This window comes from Antrostomus carolinensis, unplaced genomic scaffold (genome assembly GCF_000700745.2).
Source record: "Antrostomus carolinensis isolate BGI_N321 unplaced genomic scaffold, ASM70074v2 scaffold19062, whole genome shotgun sequence".
NCBI lineage: Eukaryota > Metazoa > Chordata > Aves > Caprimulgiformes > Caprimulgidae > Antrostomus > Antrostomus carolinensis.
Window position 1 is genome coordinate 6,653 of NW_010300380.1, and position 21,452 is coordinate 28,104.

General features: G+C 40.5%; 1 protein-coding gene across 1 annotated transcript in view; it reads right to left on the reverse strand.

Moving 5' to 3' along the window:
- Nucleotides 1-255: 255 nt before the first annotated feature.
- Nucleotides 256-21,452, reverse strand: part of LOC104521194 (zinc finger protein GLIS1) — a gene marked incomplete at its 3' end in the record, with an annotated part of 77,371 nt that continues 56,174 nt past the window's right edge. Inside the window, exons 4-6 of the mRNA XM_010163119.2 lie at nt 7,588-7,749; nt 4,174-4,284; nt 256-388 (exon numbers count right to left, since the gene is read on the reverse strand). Coding sequence (XP_010161421.1) covers nt 256-388; nt 4,174-4,284; nt 7,588-7,749 — 406 coding nt within the window. The remainder of the gene's footprint in view (nt 389-4,173; nt 4,285-7,587; nt 7,750-21,452) is intronic.

The following is a 21,452-nucleotide window of genomic DNA, read 5'->3' on the forward strand; positions in this document are numbered from 1 at the left end:
ACAAATGGGTAAAGGCTGACTTTCAGCAGGGCTGCTGCCCCTGCACGTGAAATTAATAGGAGTTATTTTGCTGAATAACTCTGGAAAAAAAAGTCATGCTTTAGCAAACAATGCACTAAATCATTTCACTTTATTTGTTGCTTGGTGGTTTTTTTTTCATCTTTCATGGTGGCAAATCAGCCCCATAAGCTATTCTGGTTTAAATCTTGTATTATATGACATAAGTAGCACCATATTTATTAGAAGTATTCTTACCTGTAATTAAATCATGATGACCTACAGTTCTACCACATTTCCCATCCAAAATGTGTTGTGAAGATGTGTGGAGTTGTTGTATAGCTAAGCATTCACTTAGTACATCTTGTTCGATATCAGTACATGAATTTAGCTACAAGAGGAGGATAAAACAAACATTTTATTTCAAAGTAAACCAAATTACTTTTAATTAAATTAATGTCTCTTTGCTTAAAGATCAGGTATAGAAGGAAGGAACAAAATGTCGTTCTTAGGAACTTGGTGTAATTATCTATTACTTGGTATTTTTAATTAGAGATAATACTGGTTTTTTTAGGAGTGCACAAGTTAAGTGTGCTAATCTTAAATCAACAACAGTTTGTGTCAGAAAATAATGTACCCTGGGTTTCTTCAAACCTTCCTGAGTAATTTAACTGCATATTTTCAGGCTTTCCATAGTTTCTTGGGTTCTGCAGCAAAAGGGTTGCATCACCTTGTAGCTGTGACACTTGGACAGACATTTGATAGGGAAAGAAAAGCATTTGTGCTTATCTGATTAGAACTGGTGGAATAACAGGCTGTCAGTAAAGTGTAAGAGGTATCACCGATATGTCAGCTGTTCTCCATGTAAATTAAAGCTCTGGCAAAAGTGTCTGAAGCAAACTTTTGAAAACCACAATGTCGATCATATTAAAAACAGCAGGAGAGGAGAATTAAGAAAGAAAAGCATTTCTAATTCTCTTTCAAACATGCTGATGTTGCCAAGCTTTTGTCATAATACAGTGCTCACATTACACAAACAGCCATCCCATTCTATAGCCATTAATAACTAGTTATTGTCTTTACGTTTACAGTTTTGCATACCAGTCTCCCCTGGGTTTGGTTATTCTAACTCAAAGGTCCACGCAAACCTATTTAGAATCCTGCCATGCAGCCATTTGTTGGTTGAAGATAAACATCTAACATTTGGATCACAAAGTGCATCTGCAGCCAATTAAACTACTACTAAATTAACAGCTCGCTTTCTCCTATTTTGTTCTTGTAAAGTCTTTCAGAACAACCACATATTACCACTGCAGTCATCTTCCAGGCTAGGAACTAAATATTCAGGATTCCTTTGATGTAAGTCTAAACTCAGGTATTTTATTTTATATCAGAGATGGCACATTTTGGTAGCTTATCTCAATGAAGACATGTGGGCAGAGCAGCCTGTTAATTTTTCTTTCTTGGCTAAGTCATTTCCACTCAGAGCTCCTGTGAAGCTGATACCAACAGACAACTGCCTTTGCCGAGTTACAACCAAAAATGAGCAAGTGAGTATAAACAGTCTTTTCCTCTTTTTTCCAGACTGTCACCATTTCAGTAACACTGAGATTGACTTAGTTGTGAAAGGGTTGTTTTGTTGGTTTGCTTTTTTTTTTTCCTATAATAGGTTTAAGTTAAGTATTTGGGGGGGTTTATTATTTCTTTATGAGTCAGATTTTCTATGGTCCTTTTTAAGAGAGACGGATCAAAATGCACTTTAAATCTGCTGCTTTTTCAGATGCCTTTTAAGTTCAAGGAAAAAAGACACAGGATCAAGTATTCATAAATGGGTAAATGAGACAGGAAATCTGAAAATGATTTCAAACCACTGGAGGAGTGCAGATTTAGATTGGTCTACCAAATAAGGTGTGGGAGGCAAGGAACTAACATCTTAAGACAGACTTGGTAAGTCTATGGGAAGGTATGTATATGCATGCAGGAAAATTCCTCAAGCTAGGAGATTAAGAGATATAAAACCCTGGGTAGTTGATGTCTTGGTACATCCAAGCAGCTTGTGTTTGCAGCTTGTGTGTACCACGTTTGTCCTGTATAGATTCTACACTTAAGGCCTCCTGCTGCTTATGCAGGAAGTACTTTGTGCCCCTTAATGCAAAGTCTGGATTTAGGTTTTTTTCCCACCCTCCTCCGTAAAACTGGAAATAGACCTGAGCAGGTGACAGGGTGGAACAGTGGGGACTGGTGCTTTGTTCAGATGTAAAGGATGTTAATAAGTACACAGAGCTGAACAAATGATACCAATATTTGGTATTAGGAAACAATTCCCTCCTTCCTCCTCCTAAGAACTATGTCAGCAACCACAGGAAGGAAAGATGGAGGGGTTCTCTCCTTTGGAATAGAGCATGGTTGCTTTCAACCATCAGCTGAGAATTTCATATAACAAAATCTCCCTGTCATAAAGGTCCTGCTATTGCAAAAGACTTTGGTGCCACAGTCAGCCCCTTTCTGTGGCCAATTACTGCTATGGCTTTCTGACTCTTACTCTCCTTAAGACCTAAAGGTTGCTCTAGGGAAGTGGTGGGAATCTGGTGATCTGTGGTGTGGGTGAAATATACACAGCACACTGTGGAACCTTCTAGAGAGCTGTAGTGAAACAACATGGCCTGATAATACAAAATTGGGCTTGAAAACTAGGGGGTCCTTTCCAGTCCTGCCAGGCTAAATAAGAGTTCTGCCAGGACCTGATATATGGAGAGACAACAACTTGATCCTGTGGACATCTGGATGGGTGCTGGGTATGAACAGTGTTACTCCCAGGCACAAAGCTCCACGAGTAATGAGTGTTTCTTGACTGACTATATGAAATAGTGTGCACAACCCTGGCCACTAATTTTCTAGAAACTGCTCCTCAGACAGCATGCACCTGATGCAGAGAAGGGTTACAGGAAGAACTGAGGGACAGACTGTCTTAGGAAAGGGGACCATAAGTTCAGACTGGTGAATCTAGCCAAGTGAAAACTGTAGGGGATATAATTCATGCTGAGAAGTAGCAGGAGGGATGGGGTGTAAGACAAGGGGCATGGCTGATACAAGGACAAATCAGTATGAAATCACAGTTGTATTCACTCAGGAGAATGAGGCCTTTTTGACATTCATTTCACTCCTCCATGGCTCATCCTGAATTCTGAAACTAAGATCACCTGGATTCTGCTATTGTCTCCTCTCTCTACATGTTCCTCTCTTTGCTCTCCAGTACTTCTAGTTCTTACCTTTGACATTTTCCCAAACTAGCTGCTCCCTAGCTCTGTCTTGCCAGGCTGTCACTTCTGCTCTGTCCTCCATCCTTTACACATGCCTTGCTGTCTCATCTGTGATGCTCTTGGCAGTGGCGGGGCAGCTGGGGGAAGATGTCATTGCTGCTTATTGAACTAATTGTAATTCCTTGCAAAGGATTGCATTCCCTGCCACTCCTGGGCCTGAAGTATGCTCATGGTCTGTTCTGTCACAGACCAGCTCTGTGGGATCCCAATCATCTTTTTACAATCTGTGTGTACAAATGTGTAATAAACAAGTCTCTGGTGCTGGGCTGGTACCCGTAAGCAACCCCATTTAATAATGAGTTCGGGATTTAGCCCACAGAAACCAAAATACTTATTTGAATCTAATGGTAGTGAAAACATAACTAGCAGTTTGGGTTTGGAATGATTTATAAATGCGTTTAAAATACAGATGTGGTGGGAAAAGTGGGGGGTTTTCATTCTCATCTATTACAAGCGCTCCTTTCCTAACATTTCCATGGTATCCTGGCTTAGTTTCATTTGTGTTTTAGATAATCTGCCAACATGTATTTACTAGCTGGATGCAGAGACTCAATGCATGGACATTTTATGTGAGTGACAGCACAATTTGGACTTGTATATGAAAGATGAACAGGAAAGAAATGCTTGGAGAGAGTATGGCGCACACTGAAATTACAGGGTGTAGCCTTGAGAGTGTGAAACTATAAAGTGGACTGATTAACAAAAGTGATTAAAAACCAACAGGAAAATTAGCTCAAGTTTTCTTCTATCGATATTGCAGAATTCTGATTTGAAAATAAATAAATGAAAGGTAATTTAAAAATAACTACATCGAGGAGATCTGGAGGTGAGTCACTTTCTGCCTAGTGGGTCTTACCTTCTTACGCACCTGTTGCTCTTTGGCTGTGTGAGCTTTCACGTGCTTGCGCAGGGAGCTGGGGTCGGTGTAGCGTTTGGAGCAGCCAGGAATCTGACAGGCATAGGGTTTCTGTAAATGTAAGAAAAGGGAAAAGATTTCATATTCCTCTGCATCTCTAGCACCAGAGCACAGTGCTGAAGGATGGCTGTTTCTGTGAAACACAGTGTTAATTAAGGCTGAGCTGTTTGCTCTGTTTGCTGTTTCCAGGTTTGCTCTGTCTCCTCTATGTACAAGCCAGACATGATGCAAAGAGAAGAACTGCATTGATCGCTCTGATTTTGCACTCCATGCAGACACTGAGAGAATGTGACACATCTATACCCTGTCATGTTGGATACTGATTAGTGGGCTGACTTAAACTGTTAAACAACAACTGTTCCATATGCAGCAGAGCAAAACTGGTACAGCACACATTTGTTCCTGTTTGAATAACAACAGCAATATCTTTCTTTTTCTAACTCCTAACCAAACAACCTGCAGCAAACATTAACATCTGAGCAAATCAATACAGAAAGAAAAATCCACTATTGTTGATTTTGTTGGGAAGACCTGTCCAGCTGACTTTGGCACGCGGCAGAGCTTGCCACTTCTATGTGGCATAGTATGAGCCCTCTTTCCTGGGAAAACCATCTGGGTCTGGGCAGGCAGTTCCAGTACAATCCTCATAGGAAAATTAAAAAATAAATAAATAAGAATGCTCCAATTTAACTGCTGATTCTGGAGTCCCAATGACTGAAAGCCTCACCAAAATCTTCTCTTAGTTATTCCTACTCCCAACAAATGAAACACTGTCTCTCTGTTACAGTACAACCTCCAAATAAATGTGCAATTACCCAGTTGAACAAAGGGACTCTGGCACTTGTTATTAAGTAACCACTGACTTAAGTGATAGCAAAGTAGAGCTGCATGTCAGAGCTCACAAAGTTTTAAATTTAAGCAGAACATTCCTTTTTTCTCTATTTTCCTGCCTCAACTGTCAGCATTACCTTAGCCTTTTCACTTGGACTAGTAAGTTCTTTTGGTGTCTTCCCAAAGGTAGAAAACTGGTTTGTCATGACCTCAGTGTCACATTCTTTAATCCGTTTGGTTTCAGAAAGAGGATGCATGCACAAAAGGAATAAAAAACCCACCGGTTTTGGGAGAAGTGATTGTGAGGTCCTTTAAACAAGTTGCTCTACTCCTGGAGGAGTGATGACATGCCCTTCTTACCCCAGGGACAGATACGTTCCCTTTGTTCTGCTTCTACCTAGGAGAAGGATCTACTTCCAGATGATTTAGTAAAGATTTGTTCAAACTAGCATACACCAGTAAGTCTCTGAAATGATTTACAGATTCTCCTTTTGGAGAAGATAAATGATGGAGTGACCTACATTGAGAAGCTTTAAAACCAATTCCAAATGCACTCAATAAGGAATAAGCAGTCTATATAAACCCCTTTTCTTTGTAAGTACCTCCAGAGGGTAAGTATTTCTGCTCTGTCCAGCCAGCAGGAAATTTCTGAAGGAATAATAGAATCATTCACCAATCCATGACCTTACAGGCTAACACAGCACCTACCCAGAAAGTTACAGGGCAAAGCAGATTTATTGAGAGTGTCTGGAACACAGAGAACTGACACCTGAGAAAAAACTGTGGAAAACTTTAAAAAATCCCCTAGCAGAAAAACTAGCAAGAGTATTTTTCAAATAATTTATGTCATTCAAATTAATGATAGAATCCTTCAACTTAGTTTTAGGGCAAGTAGATGAAAATCTGACTACCCCTGAGAAGATGCACGGCTATTTGCTTTGACATCTCAGGCAGTTATTTTGTCCACTGAGCTAACGCAACGTGCAGTCTTTACAGCAGCACCATCCCGGAGCTCTGTTGTTTTTCACATTGACATAAGCACACAATACACTTAAGCTAAACCATCGGACTTCAATTAAACCAGGTAAGTGGAAGTTAGTAACTGTGCTGTAGGACTACAGAAACAGCTTTAAAAAACCTGCAATAGAACAGCATGGAGGATGTTTTTAGATATTTAAGAAAGTTAGTAGAAAATGATTACTGTACCTTTTTCCTGATTTATGAGCATTTCAGATAATAAAGACAGAGATAAAGAGAAAAGAAAAGAAAATAGAAAGTTAAGAGATTTGTCTTCAATAATGCACAGAACAACAGATATAAGAATTTTTGCTTATTTTGGTAATCATTTGAATTCTCTTTCAAAACTAAGAAATGGCATTCCATTTGCAACTTTGGCTAATAAAAAAAATGTATCTATTAGATTCAAGCAGTTACATTTCAAAACGGTGCACCCAATCTAGTATATCCACTTTCAAAGGAGACACATTTTAGAACTAATTACAAATTCAAATATCTCAGGTTGACTTTCAAATAAATAAAACATTGTTATTGTAAGTGTGCTTTGGTTTGGAAAATGTGACTGACTGGCTTCTCTTACTTGTTTGTTTTTGCAAGGAATAATGTACATTAGACATTCCTTAATGCTGCACTGTCTGAAATGTGTAACTGCTTAAAAAGTAAATATCAATTAAACTCCAAAGTTCTGCCCCATAAACACTTGGCCAAACATTAAACCATATATTCACTTCTTTGAAAAAGACAAAGGAACAACTCTGCCTGTTATTCTTTACAAGCTTTATGCTGAGGATTAACTGGTCTACAAAGTTGCCTACTTAGTTTCTTTCTCCACAGTATGGTGATTTAATTTTATCGGAGCCTAAGACACTAGACAGGCTCCCATCTTCTCTGCAAGACAAGTGAGAGACTTGCAGACTTGAGACAGAATCTACCAACTCTACATAAGAAAAGAATTCGTTTCTTACAGTTAATTCTGATGGTGGGCACTTAAGAAATTTGATATAGTTGTGAGACAGATGTATTTTTACCTTTACAAAATTAAGTTCAAAGCTGAGATGCATTTACCTTCCACTGAGGTGCCTGAACTGCTTTTGCATTCATACAGAACAGACTTTACTGAAGCAAGACAGGATAGGAAGCAAACAATGACACACATTGAGTACAGCAGCAGTGACTCAGCTTTCACTCATACTACACCTTATTCTACTGCTGCCTCCTCTTACTGGAACAAGAACAATGGGAGAGTTTGCTGAGTAACTTATTCCTGAGTAACCTATTCTTGAGTAACTTATTCCTCAGCATGAGTAAGACAGCTGAATTTGCCTTTCTGTGATCAAGGCTTTCTCATTTCTCAAAGCACCTACAATTCAAAACAAAAGTACAGTTGCCTATAGCTGAGCTTTCTGAGACGCTCGTCATGAAAAGTCACCCTCCAGTTGCAGAACAGATTGTGTACCAGGACCACTGGAAAACTCTGTGTGACTCCCAGTATGAAATCATGCTTACGGTATCCAGGTGTGTTCGCTGATGCTTTGCCCGGTCGCTGGAGTTGCTGAAAGCTTTCTGGCAGCCAGGATGCTGACACAGGTATGGCTTCTCCCCAGTATGACTCCGGAGGTGAATCTTAAGGTTCTCAAGCCTAGAAAACGCCTTGTTGCACCCTTCAAACTGAAAAATGTCATAAAAAAATGGTTGTAAAGTACTATTAAATAAACCATGTGCAGCCACAATGAGAACAGTGTAAGATCCAAGTTGGATGTGCAATAAATCAACCAACATTCAAACATCTGTTGAAATTTATGGATGAAACACAACATTTTGTGCTGTTCATTTAATCTGTCACTGAAGACATGGTGCGTAGCTCAATAATAATAATACAAGGGTTATAAATATCTCACAGGTTCTCCCTGAAGTACTGAATGCTTAAAGACATGGTGCCAGAACAGAAAATTTAAAGAAAGAACAAGTGTTCTGATGAGTTTTAGATGTTAACTGGCACAGGAACCACTGTGGGCAATAACAATTAGCTGCTACAGACAGAGAGCAAGAGAAGCTAATTGTGGTGGGGAAGAACCTGGTTTCAGATGTCTGAAATGCTACACCCTGGAGCAGATGAGCACGGACTATTACAAGAAGACCTGATCCATTTGAAGATCAATCCAAAGGAACCCCGCTGTTATTCTGCACCCTTTTATTTACTAGTCATGTCACTCAGATCTGTTCTCAGCACTTACACAACCAGTAACCTGAGCAATTCTGACTTCTTAAGCACCCGTTTCATTAGAGAACTCGGTAATAAAATGCTGCATAGCATTCATAACAGAAGTCACTGTTTCAAATTAAATCTGAATAAATAAATAATTAAAATTCCCAGCTCCTGGGCCAAGGGAAGGGTGTTTCGCATCGCTCACTGATAAGTTTCAGTGTTGCAGACAACGGGGGACTGCATTGGAGGCACTGTCTCTAAGCTGGGCTTTGGGAACTAACTCAGGTCAGCACAAATACGTGCACCAGCAAACCCACAAAATGCACTCAGACACTTACACACGTGCACAAACACTTCTGTGTGCACATACTCACCTGTGGTGGTGGGCACACACTTTGCCCACTCTACAGTGCAGCAGTGGCACTGCAGATCTTCTAGTGTCTCTATACAGGTAAAACCCTGGCTCCTCTATGATTTGAGATCTCAAAGAATGTATTTGAGAAACACAACTCAATTCACCTTCATATCAACACTCACAACAGTTTCCAAAGAAGGGAGGTGTATCTTAAACCCACTATTTCTGGAAGCCAGATTTTTTGGTATGATTCTTGCTCACAGAGTGAAATCCTGACCCTCACAAAATTAGTGAGTGTTTTGTCACTTCCTTCTGCTGATTCAGGATTCTGTTCAGCAGCTTTCCATTCACGACCTGTGGTTCCTCGGACAGCACCACAGAAATGACAGTCTTGCCAATCCCTGTTGCACTCTATTAGTTACACACGCACTCATATACATTGGTGCGTGCAAACTTCTGACTCGGCTGTTGCATCCAGCATTGCAGGATGCAATGGGAAGAGAGGGCAGATGCAGATGGAGCCTAGAAGATGCTGTAAACTGGAGGAACCCGATCTCCTGGTACCTGACAAATTTTAACTACTGATGGTCAACGTCCATCACCTCCTGCTCAGACCAAGGTGTTTTAAGCAGCTCAACACAGTGAACAAAGTGATCTGGATTCTCAAGCTAGCACTTCATTTTGTGGGCTGTGTTGGGTCTTTGCACGCAGATCAGCTCTGCACACTACACAGTAAGCACACCAACGCACTCCAACACACCAGTGCACTCCAACACACCAGTGTACTCCAACACACCAACGCACTCCAACACACCAGTGCACTCCAACACACCAGTGTACTCCAACACACCAGTGCACTCCAACACACCAGTGCACTCCAACACAGACGGTTTCCTGGCAGGTTTCTGCCTTTCCCCGCTGCTCATACGCGAGAGGATCACTATGGCTTTTACTAAATATTTACTCCCTGAGCAGATATTTAATCTGTCCGAAAGGCATATTCGGGTCTATGTGTGCAGACAACTATCTGATAAGTATATATTTCCACCTCTCCCCATCACAACTATCATGATAGATCCACAGAGTCACCTGGAAACATGCAGTCTATGGCTTCAGAAGTTTGTTTTTTGGCCATGACTCTTGTCTGAACACTTCAGCTGGTGCAGGGAGGAGTGGGAGTTTTAGAAGTGACCAAGCCACCAAGGCTTAAAAAGAAATAAACTTTCTTCTTAATCATCACTAAAAATCTGGCAAGGATTCAGAACGAAGCAATCTGAAATGTGCAAATATGCTGAAGTCCATGAAAAATAAAGCAGAGTTTGGCAAATCCATGGCACCAGAATCACTACAGTGACACTCTACAACCTGATCTTTCTTGTCTGCATTTTGTCTCAGGCCTGGAAGACCTGTTAGGTCACAGAAGTAATTTCTTAGCTATACAGTCATGAATGGAGGATCTTGAGCCTCAGAATGTTTTTCTAATGGATTACCAGTCCTCAGCTCCATATCTAAAGCCTAATGCAAAGTAGGAAAGTATGCAGAATAATCCAAACTAATTAAAGGTCCAGCTCCATTCTCATTGATGTCAGTAGCAAAAATGCCAATGGCAAATGTCCTAAAACATCTAAACATAAGCTTAATTTAAAACACATGAAAGCACATGTGTTTAAGAGTTTGCTGGATGCTGGATCGGCACTGCAGGAAGAGAAGGAACAGGCCCTACCATAAATGCTCAGAGCTACAATGTAAGCAGCAACACTCAAATAGGGGTTTATTATACATTTACTGTGGTCAACAGCCTTTTTTTGGTACTAATGCATAATCCAAAGGTCTAATGCCTGCAGCAGCAAGGTTCCTCCATCACCACGTATGCCTGGACTTTAAGGGCTTTCCTTTTTTATATTACAATTTCCTAATTTATATTATTTATATCATCCAGCTCTGTTAAGCTGGACAACAGATAGTGGGACAGTCGCAACGCTGTGATAAATTCATTCTAAACACATAAGGTTGGAGAATACACCGCCAAAGAGAATGAGATGACTCCAGCACCCCTATTTTCAAGGAGGCAGGGTTGATAAAGGGAGGGTTGGCTAAATAGGAAAAAAATAAATGGAAAAGGAGTCAGGGTGACAACCTTGCCAGCAAGTGATGGGAAGAGGGGAAGGGGTCGTACAAAGGTGAAGGGGACGTACAAAGGTGAAGGTGAAGGTGAAAGGCCTGAGAGGGAGGGAGGGAGGGAGGAAAGGAGCGCTTGCAAAGACCTGACAAGCTCGGGGCAGAGAGAATCCACTCAGATCTGCAGAAAGGTCTCCACTTTGAAGGACTCCAGGAAAACCTATTTCAGCTCTGTTATTTCTTGCTGGATCTGCTGACTGTCCCCCTTGCAGTTTTTCCCTAAATCCCTACAAGTCCATATGTGGAGACAGCACTGCTGAGGCCCAGCTGCCCCAAAGCGCGAGTGTCTCACCTGTGCAGTTGTACAAGGACAATACAACTTAACTGGGTTGCGGAGGAAACTGTGTTAGGATGACTTCGTAAGACAATTCTTGGGCTTCATTGCTCCTCACCAACACTTTTAACCCTTCTACCTTCCCTTGATATTTGGAGTGTATTTATATTTATATACACAGCAAACAGAACTACTACTGGATAAATGGAGCGCTCATTCTCCTTCTCAAATAGCCACCAGGAAGAGCCATCAATCCCAGAAATGTCTCAGCTTCAACTACAAAGAACAAATGTTCAATTTCCAAAGGGCTTTAGGATAGTAAGAGCTATTTGATGAACTGAGAAGGCCACTTACAGTATCTCTCAGACATCTGGCCCCAATCTGTCACTGCTTAATCCTACAATCTTAAACATTTTGTTGACGTTTGATGCCTGGGATAACTGTAACAAACGCTGCATGATCCTCAAAGTCTGTAAATGTCAACAGAGCTCTTAAACAAGTTCATCAATAAAAATAATAATTATATTGCAATTACTACTTTTGTCTTTACTGTGAGATTGTTAATGTGTGTTTCAGACACTGCTATGCTGCACACATCTGAGCACAGACACAAAACAATGCCACATGATCACAGTACATAGCATGATGCGATTACTGGATTTTATAACTACTGCTGCTTTTAGAATAGGGCTTCCACCAGGAAAAAATGTGTTCTAGAAATTTACAGGACTAAATCGGTTCACTACCATATGGAAATACATATGTTATCTTTATTTCACACTAAAATCTCACTGGAGTGTAACTGCTGTACTATCATGCATTTAAAAGGCATATTTATGAAAACACTAAATTATCTCACAGTGATCTAAACACATCACAATTTTCCTAACAAAACAATTTAATCTAATAACTGTAATTGCTTAAAATGCTTTTTCTTTGCTTCCACATTATATTTGGAATGTACCTGAGAATGTTGCCATGTAGAAATAACAGCATATTCCCAAGAGGGTTTATACTATCAAATGTTTACCATTTTCATAAGCGTATTTAATCACAGTCATGTCTACAATATCTGTCAGTGGTACAGATCAGAAGAAATAAACTATAAACTAAACAGCTCAGACCATAAGGTGAAGCAATAACTGACATTTTCTTAGGAAATGAGTTATGACTGAAAAAGAGAAGCCTTCACAGTTGTAGTGCTAAATAGGTCCAGTGTGCCATTAGAGAAAGCTCATTAATATACACCTCTGCTCTCTGCTGCAAGATCACTTAAACAAGCTGCCTTTTATTTATAGACCTAAAAGGGAAACAGCAGGTCATATTGGCTGCTGACATCTCAGACAGCCTACAGATGGAAAACCCAAAACATTTCATTCCAAAGCATTTAATACTATCAATAGGAAATCTTATGTCTGGTCAAAACATCTACAAGCCTTATGAACATTGTGAAATGTTCTTTCTTCCCAACTGATTACAAAATTGGGAAAATTTTATTGAAAAACATGTTAGGAGAAAAAGGATCCTGTGAGGATATGTATCCCTTCTGGAGGGGAGGAAATAGTCACACCACTCTTTAAATGGCATCAATGTTTTAAAGCACACTGAGTCTAATGTTGGGGACATGGCAGGAGGCGTATGAGGCCCCAAAGTTTTATGAATGTCAGTAACTTAAGCACATGAGTTGGTTCACCCAACACAAGACTCAAAATATCTGATTTGGTGCTTTGTTTTTTCTAGCAAACACCTGATTGCATTAATTTTTAATTTTCTATTGTAGCTACAATGTAAAGCCCTGATCCTGCAAATATTTGCTCGTGAGTAACATGACTCCTGCAAAGAGTTTCATTAAACTCAACAGAACTATTTGTGGACATAAAAATAACCCATAGGACTGAGCTCTCAACCTCCTAAGGAATCCCAGTTCATATAGCCAGTTTACTGATTTAAATTGTTAGAAGCTGCTTTTTCCCTTTGTGGTAACAAAATAATGGAAGATACCTGTAACAGAAAAAGGATCTGCCAATTTCTAGGGGTTTTTTTCCAAGCGTGAACAATTTATGTTTGCAAAGTGACACTTCTGCATGATATTTCATTTGAGTCCTGGGAAAAATTGCTGGTACTTGTTTTATTATTTGTATTACAAAAAAGCATTTAGAGCTTTAGCCAAGATAGAAAGATTCAGAACAGGAAAAAAGAAAAAATATAGAAAATAAGCCTCAATATAAATGCAATATATCCTTCACCTTGTTGGGTTTTAGAGTAATTACAGTCAACCTTCCGACATTAACACATTGCACACCAGCAGTTCATTTTTCTTTACACTGTTAGACAGGTTGCATATTTCCTAATTAACATGAAACGGGGAAATACTAATACACTGAAAATCCTGGAGGAGGTGTTTGATCAGCATACGTCACTGAATTAAACAAGACTTTGGGCTGTCTCCTTTATTTCAATTTTATGAATTTTATAAGCCCTTAAGACCGCATTCCTGACCCCCCCTCTGGCAGTACCAGGAGTTATGGGTGCACGAGGAATGCAGACCTGGCCCACACAAGGCATAACAACAGACTCATTGAAGTCATGAGGCTTTCAACAGCAACCGGCTCTGATTCTGCGTGCGAAGTGATTTCCACACACAAACAGACTTTTCTGACTGCGAAACCCAGCCACCTGCCTGCCAACATCCCCCGAGATGGGATTCCTCCACTCTCACTGTACTGTCTAAAAAATGAACAGCCTCGTTGTTTGAGCTGCCTGAGTCCCTGGGGGACGGCAGCTCGGCCCAGCACGAGGTCAGCAGCTAAGAGAGTTCCGCAGGAAACATCCTGCTGGGTAGGTGCATGTCCCTCTCTCCTGACTACAGAGGCAGTCTAGATTTAGCTTCTGGGTTTTGTTTTTTTAAAGTTTTACCTGTGTCTCTGAGTGTATTTGGCATTAAATGCAAGTTTTGGCAATCATCTCTCCAGGTCTGCTGTCACACTGAGTGCAGAAGACCAGCTCATCAGGACAGGCACTAAGTCTCAGCCTGGCTCTAAGTAGCACTGGCATGTTTTGTCTCTCAAAAGTCTCGCTCGTGTAATTGTAAATTACCACCTGTCAAGAAAGGGGTGAATCTTGTTCAAAGCACTGAAATATTAATAGATTTATTTCTCCTAGCACACACAGGTCAGGCACTTCAGTGAGCAAAGAGAGCTTCCCACGTTTTCCAGCAAAACCCAAAATATCTGAGAAACTATCAGAGCATCCTATAATTTTCACAAACCCCTGTAGCTAGTCTTAAAATTCAAGCAGAAGGATAAACATTTCTCAAAACAGAGGTACTTGCATTTATTTGCTGCAACATACGAGAATGAACCAGGGAAGCTGGGGATATCTTACTATCAGCAGCATGACAGCCACAAATTTTGCCATAAGGTTTTGTTAAATATGTCATTTGGAAACCAAACAACTTTCTGAAACCTCATTACAGTTGGACTGAATGCAGTATTATGGCTTGCAGGCAAAAATAACATTGCATGGAGCAACATTTTAAAAAACAAAATGCAAAATTCATATGGTCATGTAACAAGCAAAGAAGGCACCCCTCCTGAAATCTACACATCAGTCCCTTTATTTCCTCACATGTAACTGGGAAACTGTTATTTGGGATTTTTTTAATATCTTGCAAGCTATTTGGAATTAAAGGACATCATAAAATCCAAGATTTGCTGCTCCAATATCTGAAGCCAGATCTGTTTGTTTTGGGGACAAAATTAAGATTGAACAAAATCAATTAAACACCTTCTCCAGCGGTGCCAGCAAAGAACCACAAAGAAAATTAAAATGCTTCCCTCCAGTTCTTTGAGATTTTTTTAACCAAAGATATAGTTTTCTACACATACTTCAAAAGTTTGTTCCTCTGGATCAGTAAGTCATTGTCTTACCTCACTTTCCAAGGAAACATTCCAATTCCAGTTTGCATCTAACATATCACCTATTTACACCCATCTCAGCTGAAACTTTACTGAAAGTCCTACACTTTTGCTTATCTATCTGCATTTTGGCTCACGTTTTAGTCACATCTTTAAATAACAGCCTGTGCTGTTATTTAAAAAATTAATTTTTTTCTGGGAAGCCAGTTATGCTGCAAACAGCTCTGTACAGAATGCATTTCGCAGACATCCAGGATGTAATAGGCGCTCATAATTTACTTACAGGTATAAGAGTTTGCAAGTTTGGAGTGAAGAATGAATTTGTTTAAGGTAATGAATGCAGCCCCAGGACGAGGAGAGAATCCAGTTTAAAAAAAATAAAAAATAAAGAGAAGACAACAGCAAGAAGGAAAAAAAAGCCATTACAAAAAGAAAAAAAACCCCTCCCCAAAACTTATGGCTGATTAGCATAGCGTAGCATCTTAAAAGGCCAAAATACCACATGTGTGGCATGCTACAAAAGAAGATTAAAATAAAGGAAAAAATATCCAGAGAACCATGAAGTCTCAAAACATCTGGAGTTTTATAGTAACAAGGAGGAAAAAATCAGAAACATAATTGAAAAAAGTCCACTGCAATACATTATTGTACAATGAAGCTTAATGGAACTGAAAGGAGAAGAGATGAAAAGGCAAAATAAGGGAGGGGAAAGAAATAAAAGCAACAAGAAAAGGCATTTATATTTTAAAGATGTCACTGAGGGTTTTTATCCCACTTATTAAAAATTACACACCCTGCTTCTGTAAGCTGTTCTTGTAACGTGTTGAGCGCTCTCTTTCAGCATAGAACATTCATGCGTGCTGGGGAATTCATCAACCCTTTTGTACCCGGTGTAGGGGCACTTTTCACTCCTGATTCTTTGAGAGACATCTGCAAAGAGAATGGCAGAGAAACTGCCTGTCCTGGTTTACATTCTGTATCCAATGGGAGATTTGAAGAGAGGCAGGACAAACATGTAAATTAAAAATGTTTGCTAAAAACAATGCACACATTCAGGAATTAAGCAAATAATCTTAAACTGTGATATTGGCATCAGACACTAGAATCAACTGTGAATTGAAATACTCTGAATGTACTCCCCAAAAAACATTTATATGGAAAAGTGAAATTAATTTTTTCCTATTTTTCTCTTTTTTTAATGAACCAGTGAAAGTAGAGTAAGACCTGCACAAAGTCCAGTCTGCCTTTGTAACATGCCAACAGCATGTCTATAAACAGGAAGGGTTTCCAATGCAGCACAGGCATGAACATCCTGGATCAGGTCTGTGTTCCGTCTGTCCCCTGTCACAGGAAGATTTGAGACACGCGTGTGCCAAACCCCGTCTGTAACAAACACAGTATAATCTGGCAACAGTGAGTGTCCATCTGAACTTCCCACTCATCCCCCCGACTACTATTTTTTTTAATCCTGGGAAACCCAGCTCATATCTTTGTCAAGACCAATAAATAAATATGTTTTACACTCATAGCTTGTCACATGTCATCACAGCTAACAAAGTGGCTCCTGTCCTTGGCAAATCAAACAGAGGAGGATCCTGTGGGTGAAAACTGATCTACAGTTGGAAGTTGCTGGCTACAGCTAACTGAACTAGTCAACCACAACCAAATTCTCTCTTACAAAAGATGAAAATTACCAGCAAGGTAACTCTCCGCCCACCTATGTGTTTTTTGTTGCAAATACAGCTTTTTGTATGTGAGTCAACATAGACCATTAATTTTCTTCACAAAATCTGTTTCACAAAGTGGATAGCTTTATTGCTGGGGTTTTTTCTGTTTTAGATAGGGTTGTGGTTTTTTTCCCTAAATGGCATTGTCCTCATACTCTACCTGAGTTCATTTCCACATGCACATAATGGAGCTTTTCTCTCACATTGTTGTTTCTAAAGATCAGTTAAGAAGAATGATGTTTCCCTGCAAATTAACAACAAGCTGAACAAAATTTTCAACACTGGATGAATTCTTTGCACAAAGCAGTAAGAAGGGCACACAAATTTCTCCAAGGTTCTTCTTGGCAAGGGAGTAGACAAATTTGTGGGATTTTTCTATGCCATGCTGGGCCAGTTTGAACATCCATAAATGAAGACTGGGGTTCAACCTGTAATCCAAGGAAGGCAAGGGATCTGCTAAGAAGTACATGACTATGGCCAACAATTCCTTGTGTATGTAGAGCTGAGCTCTGGGAAAGAGCCCTACAAGAGCTGCTGGTAAATCAGCAGGACGGATTGTGCAATGTGGTGGGAGCTTGTTATCATCTCAGGGTTGGTTACTTTATTCTGCTTTCCCTTGTGCCCTGGTTGTGGAGCAGAATCTCAAGAGACATGGCTCCCTCCTTCGCCCACTGACCTCTTCCAGCCACACTACACCAGAATCCCACAGGGTGACTGTACACTGGGAGAGCTAGAAGGTAACAACACGGAGAAAAACAACCTTCCCTTTCTGAGAGAACAGGCTCTCTTCCATTCTCCTTGTTTTACCCAAAGTCATTGCAGTCATTTTACCCATAGTCTTGCAGAGTTGTCACTTCATGTTGCTTGCCCATGTTCATTACATGAAGGAAACTGTCAGATGTATTCTTAGGACAATGGCGTCAACATCTCACTTGTTTTAAAGGAAGTAAATTTTATGGCTTTGCCAAAATCCAACCAGTGTCCAGGCTTGGTTAGGCATTGTGTTGTTGGAAGAGACATGTTTTAGAGTTTGGAAACACAATTCTTTTCTTGCACTTTGTAAATGACTACCATGCTTTCAGCTGAGCCGCAGCAATGTCCATACCTAAGCTCCTTCTCTCTGGTAAATCCAGTATAATGTGATGGCTTCTGTGAGAGGCTGAGCTCGTTCCTGTTAACCTCACACTTCCATGTGCTTCAACAGTTACAGTGGCTGATGCACACCGACCTGTCAAGTGATTATATTGGATTCTGTGCCTAAACCTCCAAAGGAGATGTTAAATCAAGATTTTGCTAACAAACACCCCAGAGTCCATTGCTACTTTTCACTCACAGTGACTTACTACATCCTAGCACACTGAACTAGTGTGAGTAGTTACAATCTTCATCAAACCCTCCCTGCTCCAGTTTTAAGTGGTAGAGTTGCCTTCTAAAGCCTATTGTGAAGATGAGCTCTCCGCTGAAGAGCAGACGGCATGGCAGCAGTGCCAGGTCCCTTCATTCTCTATAGCACTGTGGGATCCTTTGGATAAAAGGCAGTATAGTAATGTTCTTTTCTGAATAGCACTTAATGTTTTCCCACAGTCTTATTGTTTACAGGGAGTTTAGCAAGTCACTTCACTAATTTAAAATAGATTGTATCCCACATGGGTGGATAACAATAACACATCTTGGTGAATCATATGGCTTTCAAATGATATGTATGAAAAAGAAGTGCTACACATATTGTCTGAAATTTTATTGTGTGAAACCACAGCACTTAGCTCCCTACCAGCTGTGTCAACAATTCAGTGTAATAAACTAATACAATTGTAGAATAACAGCAAGGTTAGCTATTTATTAAAATTAAAAGCCAAGATTAAAAAAAAATGCAACAAGAAAATGTAAATGAATATAGATGAACAGCATTTCAGGTGGGAATAACCAGCTTTGCAAATGATGCGACCTCAGGAAATTTAGATTCCATGGTTATAGGTTGCCACCTAAAAACCTAAGAGGAGAAGGAACTCATATGGATGAAATAATTTTTAAAAGGGAAGAAGAGCAGGGTTTGATATCTGAGAAAACTGATGTGTTAGACTGTACAGCCACTGCAGAAGCACCCTATCTTACTACAAACTGCATAGGCAGGGTCAGCTTTAAAAGGAAAGAAAAATAAGAATCCTGGACTTTGCTTCCTAGGTTCAGATCAGCCTCATATCCATGCTGACTCGTTCATATGAGCTGCTTTACACACATGACGTAGCTCCTGAGGAGGACTCTGCCAAACATTCCTGACATACTTGGCCAATAGCAGCCCATGTACAGGAAGGACTGTATGAGCCAGGCTCAAATAACAAAGGTTTCGCATTGAGCTGTCTCACATAATTTTTAATATGCTGCCAAATAAATAAATAAATAACTGAATAAAAGACATTTTCTAAGATAACATTTTGAGGGAAAACTGGAAATGGAACTCAACTGAAATAGGTTTTAAATTGAAATGTTGAACTGTAGCCCAGAAATGACAAGAAAATTAAATATCTTTTTTTTTTTTCCCCCCCAAACCCCAATAAAAAAGTCTTAAAGACTCTCGGTAGACCACAGTTTTGAAAGAAATGAAATTATGTTATTGTCATGCATGATTATCCAACATTTAGAAGGTATCTGCAAGGTTTTCCTGAGAGTTATACCTCCATCCCATAACCTAGCAGGAAACCACAATCACTTCTGTACCTTACGTGAAGGACTCTGAAATGAAAGTGCCTCAAAATCAAATATAAGCAGCTTTCAACATGTGCATTTAATCTTCCTAGGTTAAGAAACACCCTGTGGCCACCACACTAAAGAACTGAAAACGTAAATTGAAGAAATTATATCCATATGATTAAGTAAGATTCTTAAAGAGAAACATGTTGTTAAGTACTTCATTGAGAATAAAATGAAATGCAGTAAAATAGAAGCTATTTGGAATAAATCACTGACGCACATGCTTTCTATGCAAAATGGCAGTGTTCAGCTCTGAGCAGACATCTGCAGCAAATTAGCAGTATGTTGAGAATAATATAAAATTAAAACATTTAGTTTCAGCTTCTAAAATTAAATATAAAATCAGAGACCAATGTTGTGTTGGACAGTTTGCCTTGTGACTCTGATAGCAAGAGTTTATTTTGGTTTTAAAGTTGTTTATGCCTCCTATCACTGTTGTTGGAGCTCTGACACCCCCAGATACTATCTACGCAAACAGCACCAGGCAGAACAGTTTGATCTGGAAATGTGCTGCTGAGTCCTGCATTGGAGGTTCAGAATGAGGAGTCCAAGGCCAAGCGTGGGCCAAAGCAGCTTGGGTCAAACAAGAGGAAATGACCCAAAACTATAGGCAGAACTTGGACCACACCCCAGCCAAACCTCCCAGGGCCTGAATATGTTTCATTTTTACATTTGCACGCTGACTCTGCATTTTCTGGCTCTGGAGAGCATCCAGGGTTGAAGTGTTGAAGGTGCTGGATGACTTCAAGTCCTTGTGAGGCCCCTCTTCAAATATGCTGAGGTCCTCCTGGCTGTTGCTGCTGAAACTACTCAATTCACGAGCTCCGATATGGCCAACTGGGAAGCTCTCCCAGCTCCTATTGAGGTAAGGGAGAGAAGACTCAACTCTGCTCCTGGTGGCACCTGCACTATTTGTTCCGGGGACACAGGCTGTGCAGGAGGCTATTGCACAGTTCCCTATCTCCAAATCCAAGGAGAGCTTCTGTTCCTGTCTCTTCTGTGTGCGAACTCTGGGCACTTAAGACAATCAAGCTGATTGTACAGCTCTTCCTCTCACTTCCTAGAGAGAATAAGCAGGATAAAGGTGGTGTATGGGCTGTAACTGCCTATAATCACTTTCCTCCAAAACAGGGTCCACTCTGTCACTTGAGAGGAAAGGCAGCTGGCTTCAGCCTTGGGCTGGCCACAGCTGGACACCTGGCCCATCCACTTTGGTCCTGAAGCAGGAAAAAGGAGTGCTTCTGCTCCCTTGGGGTGCCAGGCTCAGCATATGCCAAGACTACAAACTTCAGGGGAGAACTAACTTTTCTCCTGGACATCTTTTTAGATGTCTGATTTCAGTGCTCTGCTCCACACAGCTTTCCAGAAGTTAGTGGCTTATAAAACTGTCCATCTCCAACTAGACAAAACAGCTACTAGCAGTAACATTTCTGAAAAACTCTGTAGCCAGAAGCCATGAGCATCTCTAGGACACTTTAGAACAACTGATGCCTGGTTCAAGGAGTCATGCTTGCAACTGGTGCCACGCCAACCACCCCTACTGCTCCTGTCTCCCTGTGAGATCTACCTAAGGTACCACTTCTGATCTGCCAGCAGCCCAACAGCGTGAACTGACACATCCGGGTGTCTAGGACGTTCTGAACTGGAAAGACAGTGCAGTGCAGTGGATATGACATGGAGCTCAGCTGTGGGAGATCTGGTGTTAGTAGCACTAAGTTCTGCGATTGAGTGACCCTAAGGAAATCACTTCACCTCCTGTGCACAGTTTAGTCCTTCACACTTTCTGACTATTTGTACTGAAGTGGCTTCTGAGCAGGGACTGTGCAACACCAAGAGCCTCACGAGATGCTTTCAGAGCATTCTGAACTCATCAGTCACTGGTGCGAAGCCACTGAGGCAGGAGCTGTGGTCTGGACAATCAGGCCTTCCAGCAGAAGATCAATAACCATAGCACTGGAGAGAATGC